The 26,038-nt window shown below is 42.1% G+C and overlaps 1 protein-coding gene across 2 annotated transcripts in view; it reads right to left on the reverse strand.

Moving 5' to 3' along the window:
• NINJ2 (ninjurin 2) overlaps positions 1-26,038 on the reverse strand; it is a 49,053-nt gene that overhangs the window by 2,452 nt on the left and 20,563 nt on the right. Inside the window, exons 2-3 of one of the 2 annotated variants that reach the window (XM_074901288.1) lie at positions 25,009-25,041; positions 942-1,173 (exon numbers count right to left, since the gene is read on the reverse strand). In XM_074901288.1, the coding sequence (XP_074757389.1) occupies positions 942-1,173; positions 25,009-25,041 (265 nt within the window). The remainder of the gene's footprint in view (positions 1-941; positions 1,174-25,008; positions 25,042-26,038) is intronic. The other variant, XM_074901289.1, reaches the window with a different exon arrangement.

A 26,038-nucleotide genomic window follows, 5' to 3' on the forward strand; every position in this document is an offset into this window, starting at 1 on the left:
GTTTCTCCTTGACACCCAGATCTCATATATGTGCTGTCACAGCTATCAACCCCCGCCTTGCCCCCAGACCAAGAGGAATCTGGGTACATGAATGGGACCAGCCCTAGCTGATGGGCATTGATCAGTTTAGACACAGGAACTCTCAGGTTACTGGGGCTGTCTGGCCAATAAGCCATGCAAATGGCAGCATGTGGCTCCCTGTCCTCGGTTGTGGTGCCCTGTCCCCCTTCTCCTCACAGCTGGCTCCAGCCACTGCAGCTGCCATGTGGGGCAGGGGAAGTAACACATCACAGGATTTCCCATAGCCTCCAAACCCATGTCCCACGTAAAAAAACCCACATAGAGTATACAGGAAAAGGCAGTGTTCTGCAGACTTTTAATACTGGGCATGTGTGGAGGCTGAAATACAGCAATTCCTGTATCAGATGGAACACTGGGCAAGCCTGTTTGACATGCTGGTGTTAACGTACTGTCTGTATGGCACTAGGAGAACTGTGGGATTGGTTAAATGTGAGGTTAGTATGGGGAATACTTCCACCTAAATTGTTCTGTTAGGCCCCAGCTTGAGTGAGGTGAAAGATATAGCTAAAATGTATTATTTGCAGGAGCTGCATGAAGGGACACATTAGAGGATGGGCAGCAAGAGGCCCAAAACCCAGCTCTCTCCCTGCAACAGGGATTCATCAGTGGGGAAGTGAAGGAAGAATAGCGCTCATAGCTGAGAAAAACCCAACCCACTCCCCACTTTGAAAAACGGTAACACAGACCTCCCCACTGTCCACATCAAGCTGTCTTCAACCCTTCCGCAGCCCTGGTTGGAGCCAGGGGGAATGATTTAGGAGAAGAGGATTCTTCTTTCCACCCCTTTGCCAGCCAAGCCACCGGATGCCCTGCCCCTTTAGCATCCTGCAAGGGTGGGTGTGCCTTAGCGGCTGCCTTACCAGTGATGATGAGGAGAATCCCGATCATCACCTGGAAGAAGAGAGAGATGCTGATGAGCACGATGAGGGTGGTGTAATACTGGAAGGAAGTCCCCTGCTCCAGCACTGCTTTGAGCTGCGTGACGTTCGCCATGAACAATGCCACGTCCAGCATGCTCTCTGCCACGCTCTTCTTTGTTGCGTAGTGGTTGATGTTCATCGGCCCATTAATCCGGAGCTGAGAATTCATGCCCTGGGGAGACAGGAGAAACCACATGAGCTGGTACAATTGCTAAGCTGACAGACCTGTCTGTGTCAAATGTGCTGCTGCCTCCCCATGGGGTTTATCTAGAAAGCCTGGGAAAGAGTCAAAGTTGCATGTTTCAAAAATGTTGAAAGTACCCAGCTTCCCCTCACAGTCACCTCATGATATTAATAAGCACAAGATACTTGTGGTGATCAAGAGCTCAGCAAGGTTAGAAAAATACGGGGTATTTTTGTGGAAAACAAACTTGTCCAGAGTTACAATAATGTAGATTACCCAGAGCCAGGGATTTTGCAAGAAATATTAAATTCTCTTCCTTCAGGGCACAGATAAGCTTCAGAGGGGATTAGAGAGAGATCTTCTCTTTGGGTTGGTGTTCAAAGGATTGTCAGTAGCTGGGCTTTATATCTCCCCTGAACACTTTTTGCTAGTTACTGTCTTAGACAAGATGCTAGAGTAGATGGGACATTTTTGTTTCTGAAACCAGGGACAGTATTTCTTCAAAACATCTGTCACTGAAACACACCAAGACAAGGAGTGGGAACCATCACATCTAACTTTAAATAATTATTCAGGCACATTTTTTATCAATGGAAAGAAACAGGTGTTTACAAGGGATAAATCACCTGGTTGCCCTTAACCTAACTGCAAGCTATAGATCATCTTGTTGCTTGATCCAAATGGTGAAAAACACATTTTAAAAGGGAGTGATAGTTTTCAATTCACCTATAGTGTCATCAGCAGGTAATAAACCACCAGCAAAGGCAAGAACTACAAAAGATTTGGATATATCTGCAACAGGCTACGATCTTCTTTCTAAGAAAGAAAGAAGGAAAGAAAGAAGGAAAGAAAGAAGGAAGGAAAGAAGGAAAGAAAGAAAGAAAGAAAGAAAGAAAGAAAGAAAGAAAGAAAGAAAGAAAGAAAGAAAGAAAGAAAGAAGAAAAGATGCTTCCACATAAGCCTCATGTCAGCTGTAGTGAAGACCAGCAGCCTTGCCCTCTGTACGGTCTGATGGATAACCTTTTACATCTGGAGATAAGGGTCAGGTGGGGGACTGAGGTGACATTTCTTGCTCAGAGTGGTGGAAGAGCTTTCTCCAGGTGCATACTGGAAGTAGGACTGTGCTACATCAAATGGTAAATCCTATTTTAGTCCTTTTGTACCAGATAAGGTACAAAATGTAATACTTCATCCATGCTCCAAGTATGACACTAGAGGAGGTTTATGGCTAGTGCTTCATGCTGCTGTCTCTGGTCTCTTTGTGCATCAGTGTGCAAGAGTGGCTTTTTCTGTGCTGGGGTGGGAGTGTGAGCAAAGTCAGGGATTGTTGGAGAATGCCTGTGGTTGTGTGTCTGACACTGAAATTAGGACTGAATTTCAGAAGGGGGTTGCGGCCTGTGCCAGCATTCATCCTCACATGAGAAAGATGCAAAGTAAAAAGCAGCCAGGAAGGACTATGTCCAATTTGAACTATTGGTGAACTGTGATGCCTAAGAAGGGGCTGGATTGGGGTAGGAAAGTACTTTTGGGGATTTTTTTCTTTGATACCTTAAAGCATGTAATTCTTGTGGGTTCTAACAGTAAACTGACTATGGTTAAGTGGCTCCTTTGCAAAGCCTGTATTTCTTGCTGTGGAAGGTAGAAGCTAAAAGATACTGGAAGAAGATAAAAGTAGAAGTCTAGAGAGCTGGTAAGGACTCTAAAGCAGTGCGTAGGGGTTCAAGATTTCCTAAATGTTACTGTCTGGGGCAGAATAGAGGTATCTCACATCTTGAGGAAAGGAGGCCAGCAAAAGGTCAGATCCTGGGAATATGTTTTTAAAACCTATATTTAGGTACTGCCCCCTCTCAGTTGGTTTAAAAGCACATGATCTTGTTTCAACAGAGTGCTACCCATACCAAGTGGTGCAAGGTTTGAGATTTGACCCCTTTCATGTGTTTTCTTCCTTGTTCCTGAAGAGTCAGCCCTCCTCTCCGCAGTGTCACAAGGCTGGGCATTGATAGTTTATCTCTGTGTAATGATGAGTTAAGGGTGAGAGAACAAGGACGTTGTACAAACAAGACAGAGCTTTTGTTAAAAGAGTGACTGGTACAAGGAGGCTGAGACATCTGTTCCCAGTTGCTTATGTGGAAACAAATAAAGCAAGTCAGGAGCTCTTGTTCAATGAAAACACATCCTCCTTTTGAGCTGCCCCCACGTTCCTTTACCTGGAGTGTGAAATGGGGCAGAGTTACAACATATGGAGCTCTGTGTCCCAGATGATCAGGCAATGAAAATAGAAAGCTTTCACATGGTCTTTTCTTGTATGGATTAGTGCAGTGGCATATTCCCTTGTTTGGGACATGATACTACAGGCAGGGACAGCCACCGCTCTCCGTTGTGGAGTCACTGGATCTAGGAAACCCTTACACTGAGCAATGAAAAACTGTGATTCTTGTTTCAAAGTTCTGTCAGCTTAGTAGATCCACAAATGTGGCCAAAAGGTTACTGGATGATGAAAGCTGGACACCAAGCTTTCACTTAGGCAGCTTAATCAATGAGTTTGTGGGAGTCATTATGATGACAGCTAAAGTTAGAGAAATCCAGCTCCTGTATGGATTTGGTCCTTACAGAGTATTCTGCCTAGTCCAGCAGCTATGAATGCAAGCCTGGAGTCTCAAAAACAAGAGGCTTAAACAAACCAGGAGCCTTCGGAGACCCACCATTTCAATTAATGCAGGAGGATGGCTTTGCTTGGGATGCCTGGTGCCATAGCTGTTGCCAGCTAACCACTGCATTGCTGGAGTATGAACACGTCTGTGACTCTTTTTCTGAGCTGCCACAATGCATGCACAGCTTTCCAATATGGGACCATTTCTGCTTTTACTTTGTCTTAAAGTTTAGTCCTGTAAACTGCTGCAGCTCAGGAGCTGATTCGCAAGCGACTCTGGTTTCCTTGCAGCAGGTTCCCCAGACAGCTGTGGGGGGTTACATGGGATTGTTGGGGAGATTAAATTACTCCCTTTTGGTGAACAGAGCCCTAAGTGAAGTCACAGAACGTACCTGAAGGCTCATCAAAGTGATTTATGTCATCAGGCTAGAGTTGGTGTCTTTATGGTCACTGTGAAATTGTTCCCTTCTGAGAGTGGGGATTGCTGCCTTTTTTTCTCTGTATTGTGCCAAACAGAAGAAACCTGGATCTGGCAGTCAGACACCAAATTCATCTTGCAGGCATTGTTGCGGAGCTAGCATGTCTGCTGGAAAATAGCACCTACCTGTATGCAGCACGTTCCCAAGATGGGGATGCATCATTATTGCCCTCTTTTTGAGGGTAGGGAAATAAGGACTTGAAAAAATACAGTCCAGTCACAACAGCACTGGCTGAACTGGCGTTGGAGCTCGGCTCCTGTGTCCCATTTCCGGATGTTTTGGCTTTCTACAGGGGACAGCCTCTTCCCCTGCAAAGACTCTGCTGACTTCAGTCTGACCTCAGGCAAATCCCCTTTCTGCTTCCTTTTGTGTAAACGTGGCACAGCGATACAGATCACTCCAGGGGCTGAGTGAGGCACCCTGTTATGTTTTGTAAGTTAGAGACTATACTCTTACTGAAAGAGTGCGCACGCACACAAAAATATTTACTCTCAATGCTATTGTTATTTTTAATTTTCGTATGAATTACAGACAGAAGAGTCAATATCACCACAAGCGTAGGATTTTTTCCTTCTTCTTCTTTTTAAACTTGATCTCTTTTTTTTCTGTAGGGAGCTGGCAGGTCCCAGGGCCTGTAAAACCTGGCTCTGGCACCAGAGGGCATGCTGAGCTCCACAGCTCACTGAAGCTACCTGAAAAATTTCCACTGAAATTAGTTTTCCATGGAAATTCTTTGCTTTTTATTACGCATTTATTTTTACAAGTAAGAGCTACTTTCTTCTGAAAACTTTTGGAGGAGATTAATCTAAATATTTCTTTCCAAAGCTTCCATATTTTGTGCTGAGAGTAGCACAGAGCTTTCTTAAAGCTACTTGGACAATTTCTACAGAATTTTCAGTTTCTCTGTTGTATTTTTCAAGGCAGAAAGAAAAAATACAGAGCAGATCTAATTGCAAATCTCTGTGCTTTGTGGATTTTGTGACCCTCTCCCCAGGGGACAACAGCCTGAAAGAGACAGTGGGACAGCATGAGCTCACAAGTATGAGAATGATAATCCTCTTCATGGGAGCGCTGTGGCAGAGGGGGATGTCTGGGGAGAAACTATATTATTGGCCATTAGTTCCAAGGGAAATACTGGAGGATGCCAGAGAAAACAGAGACATGAATGCAGGCTGTGCACTCAGAGGGGTAGGTGCAGAGACGCCCATCACGGGGATCCTGGCCGATAAACAGCCGGCCGCACACAGGCGAGCACACGCAGCATCAGGCACCTGGGAAAAAACGGGGTATTTTTCCACAGTATTTGCCAGTTGGCATCTTTAGAAGTACTTTGTAAACATCGCTTGATGAAGGTTAAAGTGCACAGAAAGTCATCATCTTGCAAGGTAAGAGAGGAACACAGTTCCCTTTATATGGGCAGAAAGCAGAGCGGTTACAGGCCCTGCTCTCAATCAATACTGCTACTTTTAAGTGCAGTTATTAGCTACTCTACTGTTCCAGGGGAGCTCACTCCCTGCAGCTCCTAACCACCTCACTTGGGATGAAGAGAGCCAATTTTAATATTTTTGGCCTACATGCCAGTCCTAGGCACAGGCAGCATCAGTGGCAGCACTAGGAATAGTAGCGATTACCAGACATCTGCCCACTGCACGAGTTGGACTTCCATCACAGAGCTGTACCTGTCAGCTTGCAGGCAGGGAAGCAGGTTTGTGCACAGCCACGCATGTGCAACAGAAAGGGATACATGTGGAATACTTTGGTCAACTATTGCAAACTCTGCAAGGCTGGTTTTCTCCAATTTGGCACAACAGCAAGCATCTTGGCTGCATTTCATGAACAAAAGTAATAGTAAACTTCGTCATGGATGCTGCAGGCAGAAGGAAAACTGAGTGTTCAGGGCCAGTCCCCCTCTTCCACCTCTGTAGAGGCTGTCAGCTAGTCCAGTTGTGCTTAGGGTTTTTTCCTGTTACTATAGCTATCTGTTCTGCTTGCAAAGGATCGTGTTTGGAGCCAAATGGTTGTGTTGCCTTCAATTCATAATGGATAAATCCCAGAAAATAAATCAGGGATGATTTCCTGGTATCTGAGGCTCTCCCCATGTACAGACTGGTCCTGATGAAGATCTTTCTCTGAGATGTTCCTACGCTTCTGTGACAGGTCACTGCTCAGGGTAACAGAAGGCTCACTGACACTGATGGTTTGGATGAGAGCTCTCCAACCAAAAGTAACTTCCAGGAGCTGAGAGCCGGTGCCTCTTCAAAGTGGAGGCCTAGCAAATGGCAGGCACAGATCCTGTGTGCTTGCTAAGCACTGTTCATGTTCTGTAGTCTCACTAAACTCCCACTCTCCATTTGCTTTATCTGCCTTCTATGTCTCATCTCCGACCCACAAGCAAACTTGGTGAGCTCTCTTGGGCAGCAATGTCACCACAGTGCAGCACTTAGGACCTTCATCCTTGAGCTAAGGAGTGCCCAGGTGGGACACTAGTATCGCTGAAGGGATGACAGTGAGAGTTGGGTGAGAGTGCCAGGAGAGCCTCTCCGATTTACCCAGCTGGAAGGCTGGCCTTGTATCCTCATTAATCAACTTCCCAAAATGAGGCCATGCAAGAGCAGGAGGCCAACAGCAAAACCTAACACCATGCAGATCTGAAGGGTTGGAAGTGGGTAGGGAAGCTGGGCAGCCAGGGGACTGGTGGGGGGAGCAGAGGAGAGGAGCAGGGGTGAGTCACGAGGTAGCAGAGCCCCCGGAGAGCTGGGGTGCCTCTCCTCGCCCTTGCCCTCCGGCTGACACGGCAGTTGGTTCCGCTTCCTGGCTGGCTGCAGCACTCGCAGCCTGCAGAGACCTGCTTGTCACATCAAGTGTGCATGCTCTGCTCTCCATTCTCCCTTTACATGCTTCTGCTCATCTCTTATTCATCCTGCAGACCTTCTCTGCCCCTGTCTGCATCTGCTGTTCAGCTCCTCCTCTCTCCTGTCATTCTCTTCCTCTATTCTTTCCTCCAGACTTTTCTCACCCTGTGCCTTTCATCTTGTCTTTTTTTTCACATTTTTTCCTGCTATTGAGCAATTCTCTGTTATGCACCCCCTTCCTTGGGCTGCTCACTCTCTTTTTCTCCCCCAATCTTTTCTCCCTTTGGCAGTTTGTGCTGCTGTATGGCAAATTTCCTGAATCTGTTCACTCTCAGACGCCACTCACGGCTTCCTATGCTACAGGGCAACATAAATTATGTATTGCTCAAATAACTGTCGTACCAAATCTATATTAAACTCCCTTGTTAAGTGTATTTATGATACTGAATTGAAGGGATCCAGGAATTGACTGGCAGGCCGCAGGGCTGAGCTGGAATAAAAGATAATTTTTCTTTTCCGGGTAGCTGGGATGAGAACAAGGTGGGAAGGGCAGTGACATTGGTAGAGGAGCCTCCATCCATAGCTCAGAAGCAGTTAGTGGGTTTGGGGGCTCAAGAACTGCTTGGCACCAGCAGTTACAATGTGCTGATGCATGATCTCTGATTGCTGAACAGAAGCGATTGGGTGTGTATGTGAGGGGGGACATGACAGCTCTTTGAATGTATGGAGTTGGGAGTGCATTCAAAAGGATTAGTGGGAACAATTATTTCCAAAGCCAGGATATAGAAGCTGGAGCCTATTCAAATCACTAGTGTTTAGCATCCAGGGAAGTTTTACCCCAGTGTTTGGAGGGGGTGAGAAAAAAAAAATGCAAGGGACTACTAAAAACAGCTTTACAAGAAAAAATTAAAAGTAGGTTAGCAGAGAAAATTAGTTTATAAAAAATGGAAGAGCAGCCGGGAGGCACAACAGTAACTACTGCATTGTGCTTACAAAGCTAAACATGTTAAGATGAATAAATCCCCAAGCTGGATGGCTTATAGCCCAAAATATTAAGAAAAGCTGGGCCTGATTGCAGGCTGCTGCCAGATCCAAATAGCAAATGTGTTTATATAAATAATTTTAATACAAAACATTCCTAAAGCAAGGTCCTAAATTTGAACTTCTTCCAAGTCTAACGGTGTTTGCATCCAAAGCTGAGGGGTCAGGTTGATTTCTAAAACTGAAGGAGCATAGTAACAGCTGTACTGGATCAGACCAAAGATCCAACTCCCCTCTGACTGTGGTTTATAGCAGATGTGTAGGGTAAAAAAAAAAAAAAAAAGAAAAAATTATTTAAATCTTAGAATGGGACAAGCATAACAACAGTCCCTCATGCTCTGTTCACCCAGTGGCCTGTAACTCTGTATACAGAACCATCTCATCCCTGGTCTGATGTTGCTTTTCATATGAGGAAGCCCAAGGCTAATTTGTCATTTGTTGTGTGGCTTAGGGCATCCTACTTGATCCTCCCTGGATCTTGGTTTCCTCAACTGTGAAGTAATGAGAATGCTCACATAGGTGATGTGTAGGGAGAGAGATGCCTTAAGATCTATTGTAGAAGTGCAGTATCTGCAGTGTTGCATATCTAAAAAAAATACACATGGACTGAATTCATCATGAAAGTAAGCCACTGAAGCTGATGAAATTAGGTAGGTGATTTTTCTTATTCCCAGGGGGCTTTACATCTTGCAGTATTTCCCAGGTAAACCTCACTCTAAGGCACTGGAGTTCCGGTTCATCTGGAGATTTTGACATGTATGTGTCCCGGGTCACCCTCTGAGTGCTCGGGGCTCTCTGCAGAAAGGAAGCTGTGAGAGTCTGGATGGAAGGAGGAGAGAAATGACTGAGGGTTTGAACAGAGGCAGGGCTGATGAAATCACATCCATAGAGTGACACTCAGAGGTTTTAGTCCCTCTATTATTTATAAGGTCTTTCATCCGCAAAGCATTTTTTCCAGTTTCATGTGTAGTAACACTCTCAGTGTCTTTGTCCCGCGAGTCAGTGTCTGTCTCCTATTGCAGTGCTCACCAGCATCTCCAAATAGATCCTGCTGATTTAGTCTCACCTGGGTGCATAGTATTCTCTTTTTTCAAAACTGCCAGGCTTAGCTTCCTCCTCTGCCAGGAAATTGAGCCAATCTCTGGATGTAAAAAGGCTGAATTTGCAGATTTTGTTCAGAACTGGCACACCTTGAGTTGTGTCAGTTCACAGCTGGGCATCTGGCCTTAGGCCATAAGGAGAGGTTAAAAAAAATAATGCTATTGCTGATCTAAACTTTCATAAATCCTTAATTTCAATTGTTTGGTGGTTTGGGTTGGTTTTTTTTTTTTTCCCAAACTAGGCCAAACTAGGTATTGCATACATAAACTAGTGAGGTAGTAACTGGGGTTAGAGGGGCAGATACTTGCAGTCAGCAATGGACTTCAGGGTAGTGAAGTCTGCAGAGCGGCATCCCAGGTCTATGCTAGGCTGCTTGAGAATGCCGGTTTAGAACCAACATCGGCTCTCAATGGAAAGATTTTAAACACGTTAGGAATGCTCTAACAAATGGCTGTTGCGTTTTAACATGAGAAACTGCAAAGTGATGCATGGCTAGGGCTGTTCAGATTCAATCAGTGTTCACGCCCTTCCGTTAAGCTCTGTCTTGCCGGGCTGCCTCTAGCCTGGGAGCCTGCAGTGCCGAGGAGGGCTGCTATTGCCTCGCCGGGGCAATGGGTAGCCTGGAGAGGACGTGAGGTGCCGTGCCTGGACGGAGGATGGCTGTGTTCTCAGCGGCGTGTGGGGGAGCACCTCTGAGTACCGCTGAGCACATCCCTGGCGTCTCTGCGAGCCTGGCTGAAGGACTGACATGTTTGTTTGCTCGGGGTTTAGTGTTGCTTTGTGTGGGGTGAATACATTAGCATTTCTGCTTGTGGTTTGGTTATTGTCTGACTGAGGCTATTGCTCCTGTTCTTAGATTGAGTATGGCAAGTCATTTAGCTACGTTTTAGAGGGCTTCACTGCTGCTGTGGCTACAGTGGGCAAGAATGGGGCTGTGCGGGTAAAGGCACTTCTAGGAGTTGGAGAGGTCTGATCTTGGTTCTAAGCTGTGTTGTAATTTCTGTCTTTGTAAAAATGGGGATGAAACTATTTTAGTTCTCATATTAAGAGCTTCCCAGCCCAAGAAAATGCCTCTTTTTTTTTTTTTTTTTTTTTAATTTTTTAATTTAATGTGTACAGTAACTAGTACAATGGAGCTCTGGTCTCAGTCAGAGCCTCTTATCCTAACTCTATTAGAGACAAAAAGATAGGAGGTTCCTCAAAATTTAACTGAATCTTTAATAGGATTTATTGTTAGCTTGTGCAGAGCCTTTACACATGTAACTATTACTGTTTTTTTAATAAGTGAACCAGCTGAGAAGCCAAAAGGCATCATCACAGATCAGTGAAGGATGGCAGAGTACAGAATGAGACCAGTGTCCTGCCCTTGAGTCTCTTGCTTTCACTACAAAGCTTCACTTACCTGGCAGCAGTCATGGATGATTACCAGCAACTATAAGTACTCTGTTTTTTCAGGACAATATATGAGCATAGCTAATTTCTGAAGTAACCAGTACAGAGCTTTTCTGTCTCCTACGCTTGCTACTGTATATTCAAGATGTATATTCAAGTTTCTTAACTGAGTATGGATTCACTGGCTTAAATGTCATTTCTCCTTCAAGTTGCAAAGCATTGAGCAGTTTAGGCATGCATTGCTTCAGAAAGGTCAGTATGAAGAAGGACTGAGTCAAGAAGATACTAGAAACAAATTCCTATGAGAGAAGGCAACCGGTTTTCACCTGTATCCTATGGACAATTCGAGATGTCTGCTTCTTAGGCATCCTCAAAAGGCAACTAAGAAAAGTGAGCTCATATATGCAAGACAGGTCTTGAACATATACATGATATTTCTGAAACCATCTGCCAATCTGGTGGGAAACATCTACAAGTTCAAAGTTTTAAAGCCATGAAAACACTCAGTGACATGCCTTAGAGAGGCCTAGAGGTATGAGCAGCTAAGGTTAAGCTTTTGCCTCTCTGAAGCCTGTAAGCATGTAATGTGTTGAATACAATGGCTCATTGCTCCTCTCATCTTCTGGAAAAAATCATCACTGTAGTTCAAGTCAGGAAGGAGATACCTCAATTGCAGAAGTAGGGGATATGTCCAACAAGGAGGGGATCCCATTACTTTCTGATTCAAGTGGCACCTAGACACTTCATCACACCATGGGTGTCCTGTTATGACAGCCACAAATAAGCTTGCTTAGGAGCACACAAGCAGCTTGCAACCCAGAATTCTGTAACTCAGAATTTGATCTAGTTTTCTGACAGATGCAGCATTACCTCCCTTCCTGCAGACTGTAGTTTGCTGAGTCCTTGCCCACTGTTTGAACCAAGTAATCCTACCCTTTGGCTCTTCCTCTCCAATTTTCCTCTTTCATTGGCACATCTAGTGTCTTTTGTTAGGGGGGATGCAGATATTGTTTTGGGGATGATATTGCTCAGGCTTCTCTACAGTCTTACTGCTGTTAGCTGAAGTCACCTGAATCTGAACCAACAGGAAAATCGAGATGGGGTCAGGGTGATTTTGTGCCAGAACCTGGGTGGGGTTTTTTTTCTTTGGCCATATGTGACAGAAATCTGAAACAGCCAGAACCTCGAGGTGGCATTGCCTCACATCAAAAGTCAAAAAAAGCCTCTAGTCTATAAAATTGGAGTTATGAGAACAGTCTGTTAAGCTAAAAAAAGGGTCATTCTTTAATTAGAGAAATCGCTGGGTGAGACACATTAACTTTTAAAACAAAGTGTCTTTGCACAGTGAGTCTATTCCCTCAGTCTTGGTTTCCCTTCCAGTAACTTCCATGGATTACCTGGTGTATATAAACCTGCTGATCTCCTTTAAGTCCCCAGGTGAGCCCTCTCCCTGATGAATGCTGAGTTACTCTCCCTCTTTCTCCTGCATAGCCCTGTGGTGTGTGCTCTGGATGCTCTTCCCTCTCTTCTAGAACCTTCTGATGGCCAAGGGAACAGCCCCCATGTGGGGAAGTGTGTCCCAGCCATTCCTTTTTTACTGGAATATGCAATTTACAGTTTCTATACAATAATTTGGAAGCAAGCAAGCTATGCAGTTATGCCATCTGCTGCAATTAGTCTGGAAGAAGCTAGTCCTGTGCAAGACCCAGCACCCCCACCCAAGCTCATGTACCAGCCCATGTGATGAGTCCCCTTGCAGAAAGGCAGCAGCGCTGGGCTCTGTGGGATATTCTCATGTCCCATGCGAGTCCCTGGAGGTGGCTGCTTCAGAAGGCTGACCCTGACAATGGGAGACAGTGAAGGAGTTGGGAGAAGCAAAAAGATTTCAAGGAGCAATTACTGGTTTGAGTGTTTGTTGGTTTGGTTTTTTTTTTTCCCTGCCTGGTGCAGATTTTTCCAAACCACATAGACCCAATGAGATCTCAAGCAATGTCACACAGGGGGTTCAAGCTCTGTAATTAAGCCCCTACAGAGGCTTGTAGGGGACCCAGCATTCCCAGGCGAGGTGGTGTCACTAGAGAGCACTGGGGCCCAGGGACACAGCTAATTGGGTCACCAAGGGAGCCCTTCCTACCTTTGGAACAAAGGAAAGAGCCAACCAACATCCTTGCACAACTCTGGGTACAGGAAGAAAATCTGAAATCAGCATATCTAGTGTCATGTTGTTTTATATGGGTTTAAAAACTTGAGGCATCTCAGTTGGGAAACTTTGACTCTATTGTTCCTATTAATAATTTAATTGAAAGTTGGGCCAAGGCCCTGCCTTAGGGTGTACAGTAAAGCTCAGGGAGGAGGTTTAAGGTGGTTATAGAGTGGAAGGTTTTCCTTGATAATTAGAAATGTTAAGTTTGGCTTTCCCTTGTCTTTCTGGAGGAATTTCAAGGGTGGGGTCATTGTGTTGTTTGGGTTTATAACTTGCTATGTTGACAGAAGGATTCATAAGAAGGGGTTATTTTTCCTTTTTCTTTCCATCCTTTGGTGCAGCTTGATGATGCTGTAACTGCTACCCACACTAAATTCAGAGCAGTGATATAGTGGACTACAGAAATGGCCATTGGTATATCAGTAATATTACACATAAATTATGAACTGCTGTTGGGCAGAGAACAGAAGTGAAACAGTGGTAGCCAGTAATGTTTCCTACTTCTGAAAAATGGTGCTGGGACTTCCCTATCCAACTTCCACGGAGTTCAATGAAAGTTAAACAATTAAAACACTCATCTTTGGCCATCTCAGCTTAAGTTCACAATGTTAAATTAAATTATACTCCAGCAGCATGGCTCTGAAAGCATCTCTGTTAAGATACTCTACAAGATCAAAATGGCAAAATTGAAGTGTCAGGGTCAGAATTTTTTCATAACAGTAGGTTACAGACCTGTTCCTCTTGACAAACTGGGTTAAATAGTTAATATTAAGCTGAGATCACAAGGTCACTGGCATGACAGAACTAGGTGAGAAAATCAGCAAATTGCATTTCAACTAGGGGGTGCTGGAGAGAGGAAAATCATAAATTTCAGGGGAAGTCAATTAAAATGAGGAGAATGGGGCACACAGGAATTCAGAAAAGGAAGGGTCCTCTGCTGCTTTTGCTTTTTATTTGTGAATCGTTTAGTATCTGTCTCTGAGACAGAGTGGGGAGTGGATGCAGTGGGAAGGGCTATTTTCCACTGCCCACCTTGTTGGGGGGGGCTTCAGAGTTTTGTCTCCCTCTGGTGGCTGCCCCAGCTGTGGCATTACAGCTGTCTCCACTTTCGTGTCTTGCTGAGTTCAGAAGCTCAGCTTTGAAATCCCAGGTCCCATGTTACAGCACCCAGCTGTAACATCTACATCAGTCTGTCTTCCTAAAATCTAGGATCTGCTCTTAGGATTTACTGATAGGAGGGTGGCAAGAGAAATAGCCAGATTAGATGAGATAACCAGCAGGTGGTGCTCAGCTGTAAATGCAAAGGGTTGCTCCATAGTTAAGATGGTGGAAAGAATTTCTGCAGTGCAATTGGTTGTCCTATGCCTCTGCTAATATACTAGCAATTTTTTCCAGTGGATTATGAATTTAGATATAACCATTACTAAAAGGGATTATATGCTTTCTAGGTAGAGTCCTAGGTTAGGAGATATTGCAAAAGCGTGTTGTATAATTTGGAAATTTCTCTAACCAGCTGCAGAGCATGGATTGAAGTCTAAGGGCAAAGAGTTTGGAAAGCATAATTGGTGTTCAAAGATGCTTGATATAACTTATTTAAGATAGAGTGCTGCAGGAATCCACACAGTAAAAGTGATACGCAGCAACTGTAGTGCACTCTCTCCCTCCTTTTTCCTCTATTAATCATGTATTTTAGAGTTAACTTTGTGGTTTTATGTTGTGTTAAAATAATACACAAGACCCTGGACTAAGTTGTGACTGGAAGATAATAGTGAGTAATGTTTACAGCAAAGCTCAAGAGGGGAGCTCTATGAAAAGAACTACTTCAGGAGTTGGTCATGCATGTAAAACTGGTTCTTATTGAATTCAATACTTCTTTTTCTAGTGGTCGCTGTGGCACTAGATTGTATTATTTTGAATACTGGATACCAACCATCTGACACACATTCTTCCAATAAAATGTCTCTTCCGTTAAAACTGGTCTCTCCTGCTTTAACACTATATACCCTGAATGTCAATAGTAGCCTCCTGAAGTCTTTCTCTACCCTGCACCACAGGAAGGACACTGCAGTAGGGCTTGGAGAAGTATGATGCTTTGGGCTCAGTTCCTCATATAGCTGTTGCTGTGGCTGTTCAGTTTTATGTAAAAGCAATACTAAAGGTCAGACTGGGTAGCATTTTAGAAATAAAATTGGCCTTGACCTAAATCCTGTGCTACCTTACTTCTTGATAGTGCACAGAATGCAAGCAAGCATAGACTTAATTCTCCTGTTTCAGTTTCTAAAACAACGAGTTAGAGCAATCATGCTCTGAAGGAAGTGTTCCCATATAGCCTTAAATGGTGAAGGTCTACTTGTCTCAGATCTCTCAGAAGAACGAACATACACCATCACTTTTTACCCCAAGACATGGATGACAAAGCTTAGGGGAAAGTATGTCAAAAATAGACTAAGTGTCCCAGATAATGGGGTTTGATGCAAAAGTGCTGAGGGCTTTCTAGATTATTGAATAGAAATGAGTTAGTAAGCATTCACGGGCTATTAAGAAAGCTCAAGTGGCTGAAGTGGTGCTTGTGAGAAGGCTCTGCAAACAGCAGGTGTGTGTGAGGAAGAAGATCAGATTGCTGGTTCCTGCCTACCTAGTGGAGCCAAGGTGTCCTGTATGGGTTTGTCTCTGACCACAGCGGTAGGACACATCAGACCTTGCTGTTGTTACCCATCCAGTCCAGCATTCTGTGTCAGACTTATGGAAGCAATAACTGATTTATAAATCCTACACTTCAAAATTAATAGTGGTCTCTTCTAACCATTAAGCTGGGTGCTGTTCCTTTTTATGAGCCAAACAGGGCTGGAACTTCTAGTATAACCAGTGGGAACTTCTCAGCCACAGTACTTTGCTTAGGCAGCTGTTACAGGCAACAGTGCAGCAAACTACTGCTCTCTGAAAATTACAGCATCTGAGGTCTTTCTAGTCACTTGAAAGGAGGTGGATGGAAATAAACTCTTGAGCTTCATTATGCTGATATATCTAAAGTGTCACAGGAAGTGCTTTGCATCACGGAAGCCAAAGCAACATTTAAGCAAATGGCTGTGGAATGGCCTTTTGGCTGCAGCTAGCTTCAGCCAGGGACTTATTTGACATGTACCTGACTCAGTGACCACCTGTGTTTCTGTTGAAGGCTGTGGGGACCTCCTGCAGGGGAACAGGAGCAGGCAGTCAATGAGCAGTGCTGGGGTGTGGGTTTCTGTCCAAGGGCACTGATTAATAGCTCCTTCTGCCTTTGGTGGATTTGGCACACTCTCAGCATTTCTGTAAGTCAGACTGGGTTTGTGTACATTCGAGGCAATCTTCTTTACTGTAATTAATTAACTAAAAATTTCATTTAATTAGGCTGCAGAAATTAAGAAAATTAGAGCCCAGTTCAAATGAAGCTTTGATAACCAAAACAATGCCTTTGAAACAGTTTCCTGTGAATTAATCTCATCAAGGAGTTTCCTGAAGTGTCCCTGCTGACAGCAGAACTGTCATCTGGGGGAAGAGTTACATCAGTACATTGGAGGGGGGGAAATCAAAACCCAACTCCCCAAAAGCGCGGCCCCCCCCCCCCCCCCCCCAGCCCAACAAAACCAAATAACACAAAAAGAAAAAAACAAAAACCCCATGAGATTAGGCAAATCTAGAGCTGTAACTTGGTCACTGGACACACCTGGTAGTTATGCGAAGTTTGGTTAGTGATGTCCACGTTTATAACAGCAACTATGAATGTTCAAACTGAATTAAAATCTCATTGCAGACAAGCCAAGAGAACTCAGGTGGACATCCAGATCTAGCATAGAGGTTGCATCACTCAGATATGTCGTATCTTAATGTGGAAAGTGAGATGAAAAGTTCAAACTGTGGCCAGGAAGGAATTCAGGAATGGTCATTGTCTCTAGCTGTGCTGTCAGCTCCACTCCAGCTGCTGATATGGCACCTGCACTTTTGAATTTGTATTCTCTTATCACTGACGCACTTGAGGGTTTGGCAGGTGATTCATGCACACTGATTCACAATTCATCCTGGGTGAAGTTTGCAGCAAAAAGTATTATCTTTGGTGTTGTGCACGCAGGGAAGACACACAACTCCTGATCAGATTTTCCCCTAGCATAATTTTTTTTCACTGTGACCTACAGACTTCTACCTGTGAAGTTGGAATCAAGATTTTGTTCTGGCAGTTTACACACCATCATCTCTCACTTATCTCTGTGTGGTTTATTCAGGTTATGGATTAACTGAGCAATCATTTAGCAACACCCTGCTCTCTGTTGCTTCCACTCCAACTTGGTACAGCTGCATGACGCTATGTAGGGCTGCGCAGACTTACTGACTTCTCTCAGTGCTAATTTAGGAATCTCTGCAGCCTGCTGTCTGCCATATTGCTGAGTTATCTTTTCTCCTTTATGCTTTTGGTGCTTGCTCTCACAGCCTGGACACAGTAATACCCTGCTACAGCAAAATGTCAGTTATGACAGTTACCTAGAAAATCATCAACTGAGTGGGTCAGCAAACAGATTTTTATTTTTTTTTTATGCATCCATTTTTTTGGTAGGAAGATTATCCAGGGCAGAAAATGTCATCAGATTCTCCCTTTTCAAACTTTTGATGGAAGAAGAACCATGGAGTGACTCCATAGGAGGAGGAAATAGTCTGCAATAATGATTGCCTGTCAATCCAAAGACTCCCAAGACCAAACCCAACAAAGCCTTTCAGCAATTCTCAGAGTGTCAGCACAGTTGTTGGCTTTGAAATGTCAGCAAGAGCTGTGCTGGGGACCCTCTGTACTTTCCTAGACACCAGAATGAGAGCCACAGACCTCTCTGAAGGGACAGGAAGGTCCACATATGAAAAGTGCTAGTTTTGGAGCTTATATTCTTCATGGAAGGAGATTGTCACAGAAATACTGTCCTATTCTAAGCCTTGAGCTGCTGTGGGATTTGTACATGAAGTCTCAGGGCCCCAGACAGACTTCACTGACATTAATGGAACATGTAATTGCTTTTGTGGTGAGGTAAAAAGATGCATCCTGCAACCTTGTGAGTAAAGAAAGGACTATTCAGTTAATGAGGCAGGATTCAGATGCACAGAGTGCTAGAGCACCTCAGAATAATAAGCCACTTTCCCAGAGCAGCTTACACTATCATTCTGAATGTTTACCTTCACACTACAAACAAAAAAGAGGTGTATTTATTGACGGGGTAAACAAGTACGATTCCCTCCAAAGAAACCAGTTTGGTTAGTCAGCCTGGGTGTTGACAAGAGATGGAAGGAAACCATTAGAAGAGACTGCATAGCAGGTATGATAATTAGCCATGTGCTTGGTACCAAACAATAGAAGCTTATGTGGAGCCTAGGGAATGTGGAGACATAACTTTACCTTTCCAAACAGGGGGGCATCAAGCTGTGCTTCCTGACCTGGAAAGTAGGTCAAGAGGAAATGCATTTTCAATTCATATTAATCTCATAATTATTTCACATACTGAAGAACAACATTTCTGTCAAGGGGAAGAGGCCTCTGTGGCCAATCTTATGGAAGAACAGTCCTCCACTCAAAGCAACAGCATGCATGTTTGACGCTTTCAGCATCAGCACCAATCAGCACTGTCTTCCACAAGAGCTCCCATTGCGCTTCTGCTGGTAGTCCTGACCATGCCAAGCTTCACAGACACTCCAGACAGCCCCACCAGTGGATCCAGAGTCCTGGGTCCTAGCATGAGAGTGCACTGCTTCACATTTGCCTATGGGACTCAAATGAAGATGTGCTGTGCTGTTGCTCCATGTGATAAAGCCAATCATCTTTCACTGGCACTACTGGAGAAGCGAGTGGTCCTAGCAGAAACATTTTTATCAGGACGTGTATGTTAAACAGGAGACCATTAAAAATGTCTCCTTTTTTTGATTCTTGAGAGGGAATACTTTAGCGTGTACTTGCTTATTTTCATATGTAAGAGAGAATAACTTAAGTTGGAAAGGACTTTGGAGGTAACCTGGCCCAACCTTCTGCTCAAAGCTAAGCCACTTGTGAAGATGCCTGAGGTTTCTCAGGGTCATATCACTAAAGTGTTAAATGGATGGAGTGTCCAGAACCTCTCTGAGAAACCTGTTGCAACATTTGACCACCATCATAGAAATTTTTTTTTTTTTTCTTCTTGGAGGTTTTAAAGGTGTGTTTTAAAGATGGACATCAAAGGTTAAGGATAAACCTGTATTATTCTAGGTAGAGAACAAGTGTCATATAGTCAAGTACCTGTTCTTGTTTTTTTTGGTATATAAGAACTATGTTTCTGAAGTAGAAGAGAGCCTTTCCCAGGGAAAAAAAAAAAAAAAAAACCAACAAAAAAACCACCAAATACTTATGTTCAAAGTAAATTTTGCCATGATTTGAAGGAATGGGTAAAGGAACGGGGGGGGGGGGGGGGGGGGGAGGGAAGACAAGCAACAGTGTCTTAGAGAATGGTGACAAGATGATGGCTCTAATTTAGCATTCAACTATAGAGAAATGTAAACATAAGACTCAATACAGCCTCTCCAATTTGACAAATCTTCTGTTGTTGAAAAACAATGTATGTAGGATGTGAAATGCCACTGTTAAAAAGCACATTGCTTTCCAGCTGCAGTCTATAATCACATATGCAGCTTATTGTTTCTTAAAAAAAGACCTAATTTCAAAAAAGAATTGCCAATAGCACAGAAAACCAAATCTGCTGCACCAAATTGTGTATGTTACAGATCATCTTCTGGAGTAAAATATTTAGTAGCTAGTTCTATTCTCTGCCCCAGTTAAACATATTTTTTTTTTTCCGTAAAACTTTCTTGGTTTCACCATAACTAACCAATGTAGACAAATAGTTGTAGTATTATTTCATCATCATGTTTTCAAGATAACTAACCTGAACTCCAGTGGAGATAAGAGACTGGAGGTCTTATTTTAGTTTGGAAATTTGAGACTAATCTGTTAATTTTTGCCAGCTAAGGAAACCAGTGAAGTCAGAAGTTTTTGAACGTCTTCTTATCCAAGTTTTTAAACTTAAAAATTAGCTAACGCAAGGAGGCTGGTTTGGGGGAAAAAATCCACTTTTTTTATTCCTGTACTGGAATTACTTCTCCTGTAATACTATACGTAAAACACAAAACTCAGCCCTTGCATCAGTTATATTGCCTGAAGTAACAGTATAACTGCAGACATGCCTAGGATGAATAAGTCTTTTCTTAAGGCTAGCAATTTTTGTTTTCCTTCCAACAGACCCCTGACTTCTGAATACCCCAAAGTCCTGATTTCTCCCGATATAGATTTAATTTTTGCTTGGTGCCAGCCATTTTTACCTGTTTTCTGCTATAACTATTATATTTTCCTCACAAATCTAAAATCAAGTAAGTAGCTATAATGTTGTAGCAAAGTTTGAATAATGTTTCTTAGGAAGACTATTTTCTCAAAACTTTACTCTCTTCTTTTTTTCCCCTTCCCTCTAGCTACTGCAGTAGATCTAACTTAAGAAAAACAAAAAACCAAAAGACCCCCCAGCAAACCAACCCAAACAAAAAAGCTATTTAGGACTTCTGTTATACATGGTTAGACGCTCCTCTTTTTGTATGTTATCATACTTACCCTCAAACAAAAAGAAGTCTACCAAGAATTAGCTTTATATTCATACCACATCTTTGCTAAATCAATGCTCAATTGTAATCAGGACTAATCTCATAATCTTTAGCCCTTTCAGTTCTAGTAAAGTTCTGTATCATCAGGAACACTTGCTCTTTGCTTTCCTATAATTCTCAAACAACAGCATTTAACAGAAAGGAAAAACATCAACTAGGCAACTTCATTCATGTGTTCTTAGTTTTTTGGGTACGCTACACATTTTGCATCCTTCACCAATGTAGTCCAAAAAAATCTGGCAACCTAAAGCTATGCTTTAGTGTTTTCCCCCAGGACTCCCCAGTCCAACACAGCTCACTAACACTACATCTAATCATAGTTACTGTTAATAAAGCACAAGATTCTGAAAGGTTTAATAGGAGTAAGTACTCAGTATTTTAATGCTTCTTAGACCTTCTAGGCTTTTTAATCTAATTTTCCCAGTAGCCTCTCATTTCTTTGGTAATAGTGCCTATAACTGATTTCCAATAATTTGCAAGCTGAGTAGAACTGGTTAATTCCTAGAAAACAAACTGCCAGGGCAAGCATAGTAACTCCTGCTAATGACTATCTAATTAGACTAAATCAGAACAAGGATTGAACCCTAGTTCAGCATTTTCTGAAGTGACATTGAAAATAATGTTTTTTCTTGTTAGGATGCTAAACCAAGAGCTTTCTATCCTGCTTATAACCTGCCTAAGTAAAGACATAAGAATGACTTCCTATTCTGTTTATTCTATCTCTGTCGAGTCATGTATTTGGTGCTGCCAAATGGATTATTTTGCAAAGCAACCAACTATGAATGAAAGTGGTTGGGAGGAGAAACTTGGACAGAAGTAGTGAGATTTAGACAGGAAAATGTGAGTGAAAACTGGAAATTAGTCTAGGAAAGTTTACTAGATGACTAAACCCCACAATTTCATAATTGTGAATAAGGACATCTTTGGTTAGCGACACCTGCTTATTAAGTGAGGAAGTAAAGGCAGCTATTAAAAATATATCAAATAAATGTGAAAGAGGAGAAGAAAGAGGAAGGAGGCAGCAATTATGTAAATTAGAGACTGTGGAAATATGAAGAGGGGGAAGACTTGAGAGAGAGCAAAAGAAACCTCTCTCTCTCACAGCCTAAGGACTGTAAGGCATTTTAAAGGATGACAGCAATAAAATAATTCCTAAAAATAGTATAGCTCACTTGCTAGCAGAACATGGTGAAAATCTTAATGATTTGGGAAAGGCAGAAATACTCAGTAGTTCTCTTGTATTTAGAAAGAAGCAGGATCATGTAATCAGGCATCATGGGAATGCAGAAGTATCTTACAACCCTCCCAAGTAAATATGAAAGATGATAAACAGCAACCATAAAGAACTGAAAAAATAAAACCCAGCATGCCCAGATAGCACCAGATACGCAAAAGAGTTGTGTGAGAAGTGTAGCCTTCTCCTGCTAACTCATAATAAGTCTTTAAGCAATAAGGAAATGTTTGAGTCTAGAGGAGAGTTAATTCAAAGAAAGGCAAAGCAAGATGACCTGGAAAATCCTGGCCCAGCTTCTTTGGTAGTAGAGGACAAATATTGATAAAGCTTGATATGGGATTCAACTAGTAAAGGAGGAAAGGGAATATACCACATTGTGCTCAGTATAAAGCGAGGTTCGGATTTTTTGACATTAGTTTGTATTGCAGAAAATATTATTTGAAAATACTCATTGTGTTATATGATATCCTGCCAGATTTATTGACCTTTACAGCCCTTTATCAGCCCCAGTGACATGCTCTGGTGGCCAGAACTAATTGGTGCTGTATCTAGATCTGGCACAGATGTTAAGTGCTAGAGCTGGAAACATCCAAACTAGGATCAATGTATTGACTGTTGCTGAGACAGTTCAGCATTTCATCTGTGTCATTTCTTGAGCCCAAAGCCTGCTAAAAGACGCTTGAAAGACTTGAGAATAGAATATGTGAGAGGTAGTCTCTGACAGAAGCCATGTGGGATATGAGGCTACAAATATGACTCAGGGAGCATGTAAGACTAATATTTTAAAACAAATATCTATTCATTCTTATTTGTAGAGATAGGGAAGGCAGGAGGAGATCATCTAACTTTGTGTCACAAGGTGAAACCAGCCTCAGTTGAACAGCTGAGAAACCCATAAAACCTGGAGAGTGCACAGGGAATAAGCCGAACAAATCATGAAAATACTAAAAAAAACCTTCCAATGGGAAACTGAAAGAGATCCAGCTGTCCTGCTTAGAACACTTGATTCAGACTTAATAACTAGCACAGAGTCTAGCTGGTACTAAACCAACCTTGTATTCTTGCTGGAGAAAGCATATTAAAAATCCTATAACAGGAAGCTGAATCAAGGTAAGTTTTAAGTAGAAATTAAATCAGTGAGATAACTTGCCAAGAGAGGGGGTAAATTCTCCATCTCTTGAAACCTTAAAATCAAGATGTGACACCTTTATGTGCTCCAGTCAAATACTAGTTACTGGATTCAGTGCGAAAGCAGTAAAGTGATACAGCATCAGCCTTACACAGAATATGACACTGAATAATTCAGAGAGGCCCAAGGACTCACGAGTATCTGCTACTCTTCCTAAACCTTTGAAATTTGTTTGCTGTACACTGATAAACTTGAGTCAGCTTTGGTGCTGATATAGCAGTTATTCTATCAATCTATTACATTGAGGGTAAAGTGAGACTTAGTCAATTTTTTAGTTTAATTAAGTAACCTGTGTAACATCTTTGTTCAAACAGCTCTGTGGGCTCAGGATATTGATTCCAAAACCAAGGGTGCTCATAAGGACCTTGCCATGTGATGATGACAAAGTACATTTGTCTTAGTACTGTTTTTTTGGTTTTTTTAAAGGAAGTTTTATTTTTCCTGAAGTAACTTCTTTGCTTTTGCTTAGTTTCTTGCCATAGAATAGTACATATTCTAAAATCTCGCCGATATATCAGTATCTTTTAATGTTTCCCTCTCTATAAATAATCTAGGGTGACTTGAAAAGACAATAAATTGCAGAACTAAATAGACAGTGAAGGCAGTGTATCATTTGGATCTGTTTATGTCCTGACATTGAAAGTTTCTTTTATTGAATTGATTCACCTAGCTTTAATGACATACCAAAGATTTAAATGGTTGGTCAGTAGGATTATGCAAGGCTCAAATAGATTAACATCCCCTGTGGAACTGTACTAATACTATTTGAGTTGCAAACAAGCTGGATGGTTATTGAACCACTTGAAGGATCTTCCTGTTTTGTCTTTCCCTGTAATGGTTACTTCAACAGAACACAACTATGGAACCTGAAGGTGGTGTTACGTCTAGCTCTTGACCTCAGCAGGAGCTTTCAAGTATGTGAATAACCACAAGCACCAGAGGGATGTTGTATGTGTGGCTCCATGAGCATAATAATTTCTTCATAAATTCAAGGTAGTGATGAATTATGAAGAACTGAATGACAGCTTAAGAGCCCATGGCATACCAGTAGATGTGACATCTTCCTTTGGAGGGCAGACTTTAGAATAAAAAAACCCATCTGGCTGCCGTGCTGCAGCTAAGCCTGCCTAGCCAAGCTGTAGATCATGAGCATCTACAGAAGTATCTGCATATCTGGAAGTAACATAAAAACAGTCAGAGACATGGCCACTGTCTGAGTCAAATCCTGAACCAAAACTTTCCTCTCCTTCACTCTTCTACACCAAAGCTGTCTGAAGCAATGCGTGAGCATGTTACCCTTCTGAGAACATATTGGAAAGGGGTTGATTCTTGGTATATACTGGAACAGCATGAACACTAGCTGGTTTTGGGTGGTAAATTTCCAATTCTTTCCAGGATTTACCTGTAACAACCTCAATTACATGCCCTAGCAACCATCACTGAATTTCTTGTAGTTAAGATTGTTGTATTCAGCTGGAGAAAACATGCATCTCAAACAATAGTTATATAAAATCAGTAATTACATAGTGGATAACTGACTGCTTTCAGCTCTTCCTCTCTTTTCCAAGATCAAGAAAGTGAAATATTTTTTTCAGAAAATCTCAGTTTTCCATGCAACAGTCTCCTAAAAACTGAACTCTCCCATTTTATTAATCAGTGTATTATAAGTACAAAATGTTTGTTGAAGATATCTTGTAATGGAGTTTGGAATTTGCTCTGTGTTTACTAAGACCACACAGTTGGTGGGTTTTACAGCACTAGGGTTACAGAATCCAGTGAGTATAGATACTGTTGTGATAGCCAATACTTTGAAACTGAAGTCTCAACTAGAGAACGTCCAAAGCTGAGCACGTGAATCCCTGCAGTCTGAGGTGAAGAGCCAAGCTTTCAGCAGAAAGCTGTAACTAATCCAGATCTTGTGTGGCTCAGATACAGGGGAGAGTACGTAATATACACTGATTACTTGGTTACATTCGGTTTATTTTGTTCTGACCTGGAGGGATGGTGCCAAGTGATTCAAAATTGTCTGGGAAAGAAAAGGGAAAAAAGTTTACGTTATGTTGAGAGAAAACATTTTAACTAATCCAACAATAATTTTCATGTTTTGTAACATAAAATACCAGGACAATTAAATCCAAAATAAAGAGCTATTTCAAAGTGAATGTTTCATTGTGAAACATTTAGGTGAAAAACTTTCACAAATTTTGCTTCTGATAACAGAGTTTTGAAAATATTTATTAGAACTGTCTTTATACCATATCAAGATTTTCTTCTGTATAAAACTTATAGCTAAGTCGTTATATTGCTTCAAATAAATGTTAACAGTGCTTGTTCAATATTTCGTCATCAGCTCTTTCAGAACACTGGGAAAAAAAAAAACAAAACCAAACCCAAAACGTTCCTGTAAAATATGCATATGTCACAGTTGTCAAACTGGCAATAGCAACACCAGCATATATTTGGGAAGATGGACATTTTTTGTTTCAAGAGTATTCATCGTTCCAAAGAAGACTATAAAATAATTTCAGACTAGTTTTTTAAACCTGGAGAGAGGAGGAAATAACTCCGTGTTATGACTTGCTTTGTAATGAACCCATATTGTGCATATGTGTAGCCTCACTTGATAATGTTAATGTTCAGTTATTTACAAGTCTTAATCCGAAAAGAAAATGGAGATTCACTGTTAGAATAGCAACTGCCCAGGAAATAGTCATTAATTTAGATCATGACTCAACAATGTGCTTCAGAAAATATAGTTCAGTAGTTCAAAACACATTGGAAATGGTTTAAATTTTTTCTGTTTTTTCATCTTGGCAAATATATCTACAGAAAAAAAACCTGCTGGCCAATTGCACAGAGATCTTGAATGCATGCCACTGGTGAGTAATAGCATATATAGTGGACACTGATTCCAAAAGAAATTATAATAGGTGCTCAGCTATCAAATTCTACTCTGGCAAAAGCTTGAGTGGTTAGTATATTTCGTGGTCAAATGATGTCAGCCTCTGTGGACCAGCTAGGTC

The sequence above is a fragment of the Athene noctua genome, chromosome 3, assembly GCF_965140245.1.
Source record: "Athene noctua chromosome 3, bAthNoc1.hap1.1, whole genome shotgun sequence".
Taxonomy (NCBI): domain Eukaryota; kingdom Metazoa; phylum Chordata; class Aves; order Strigiformes; family Strigidae; genus Athene; species Athene noctua.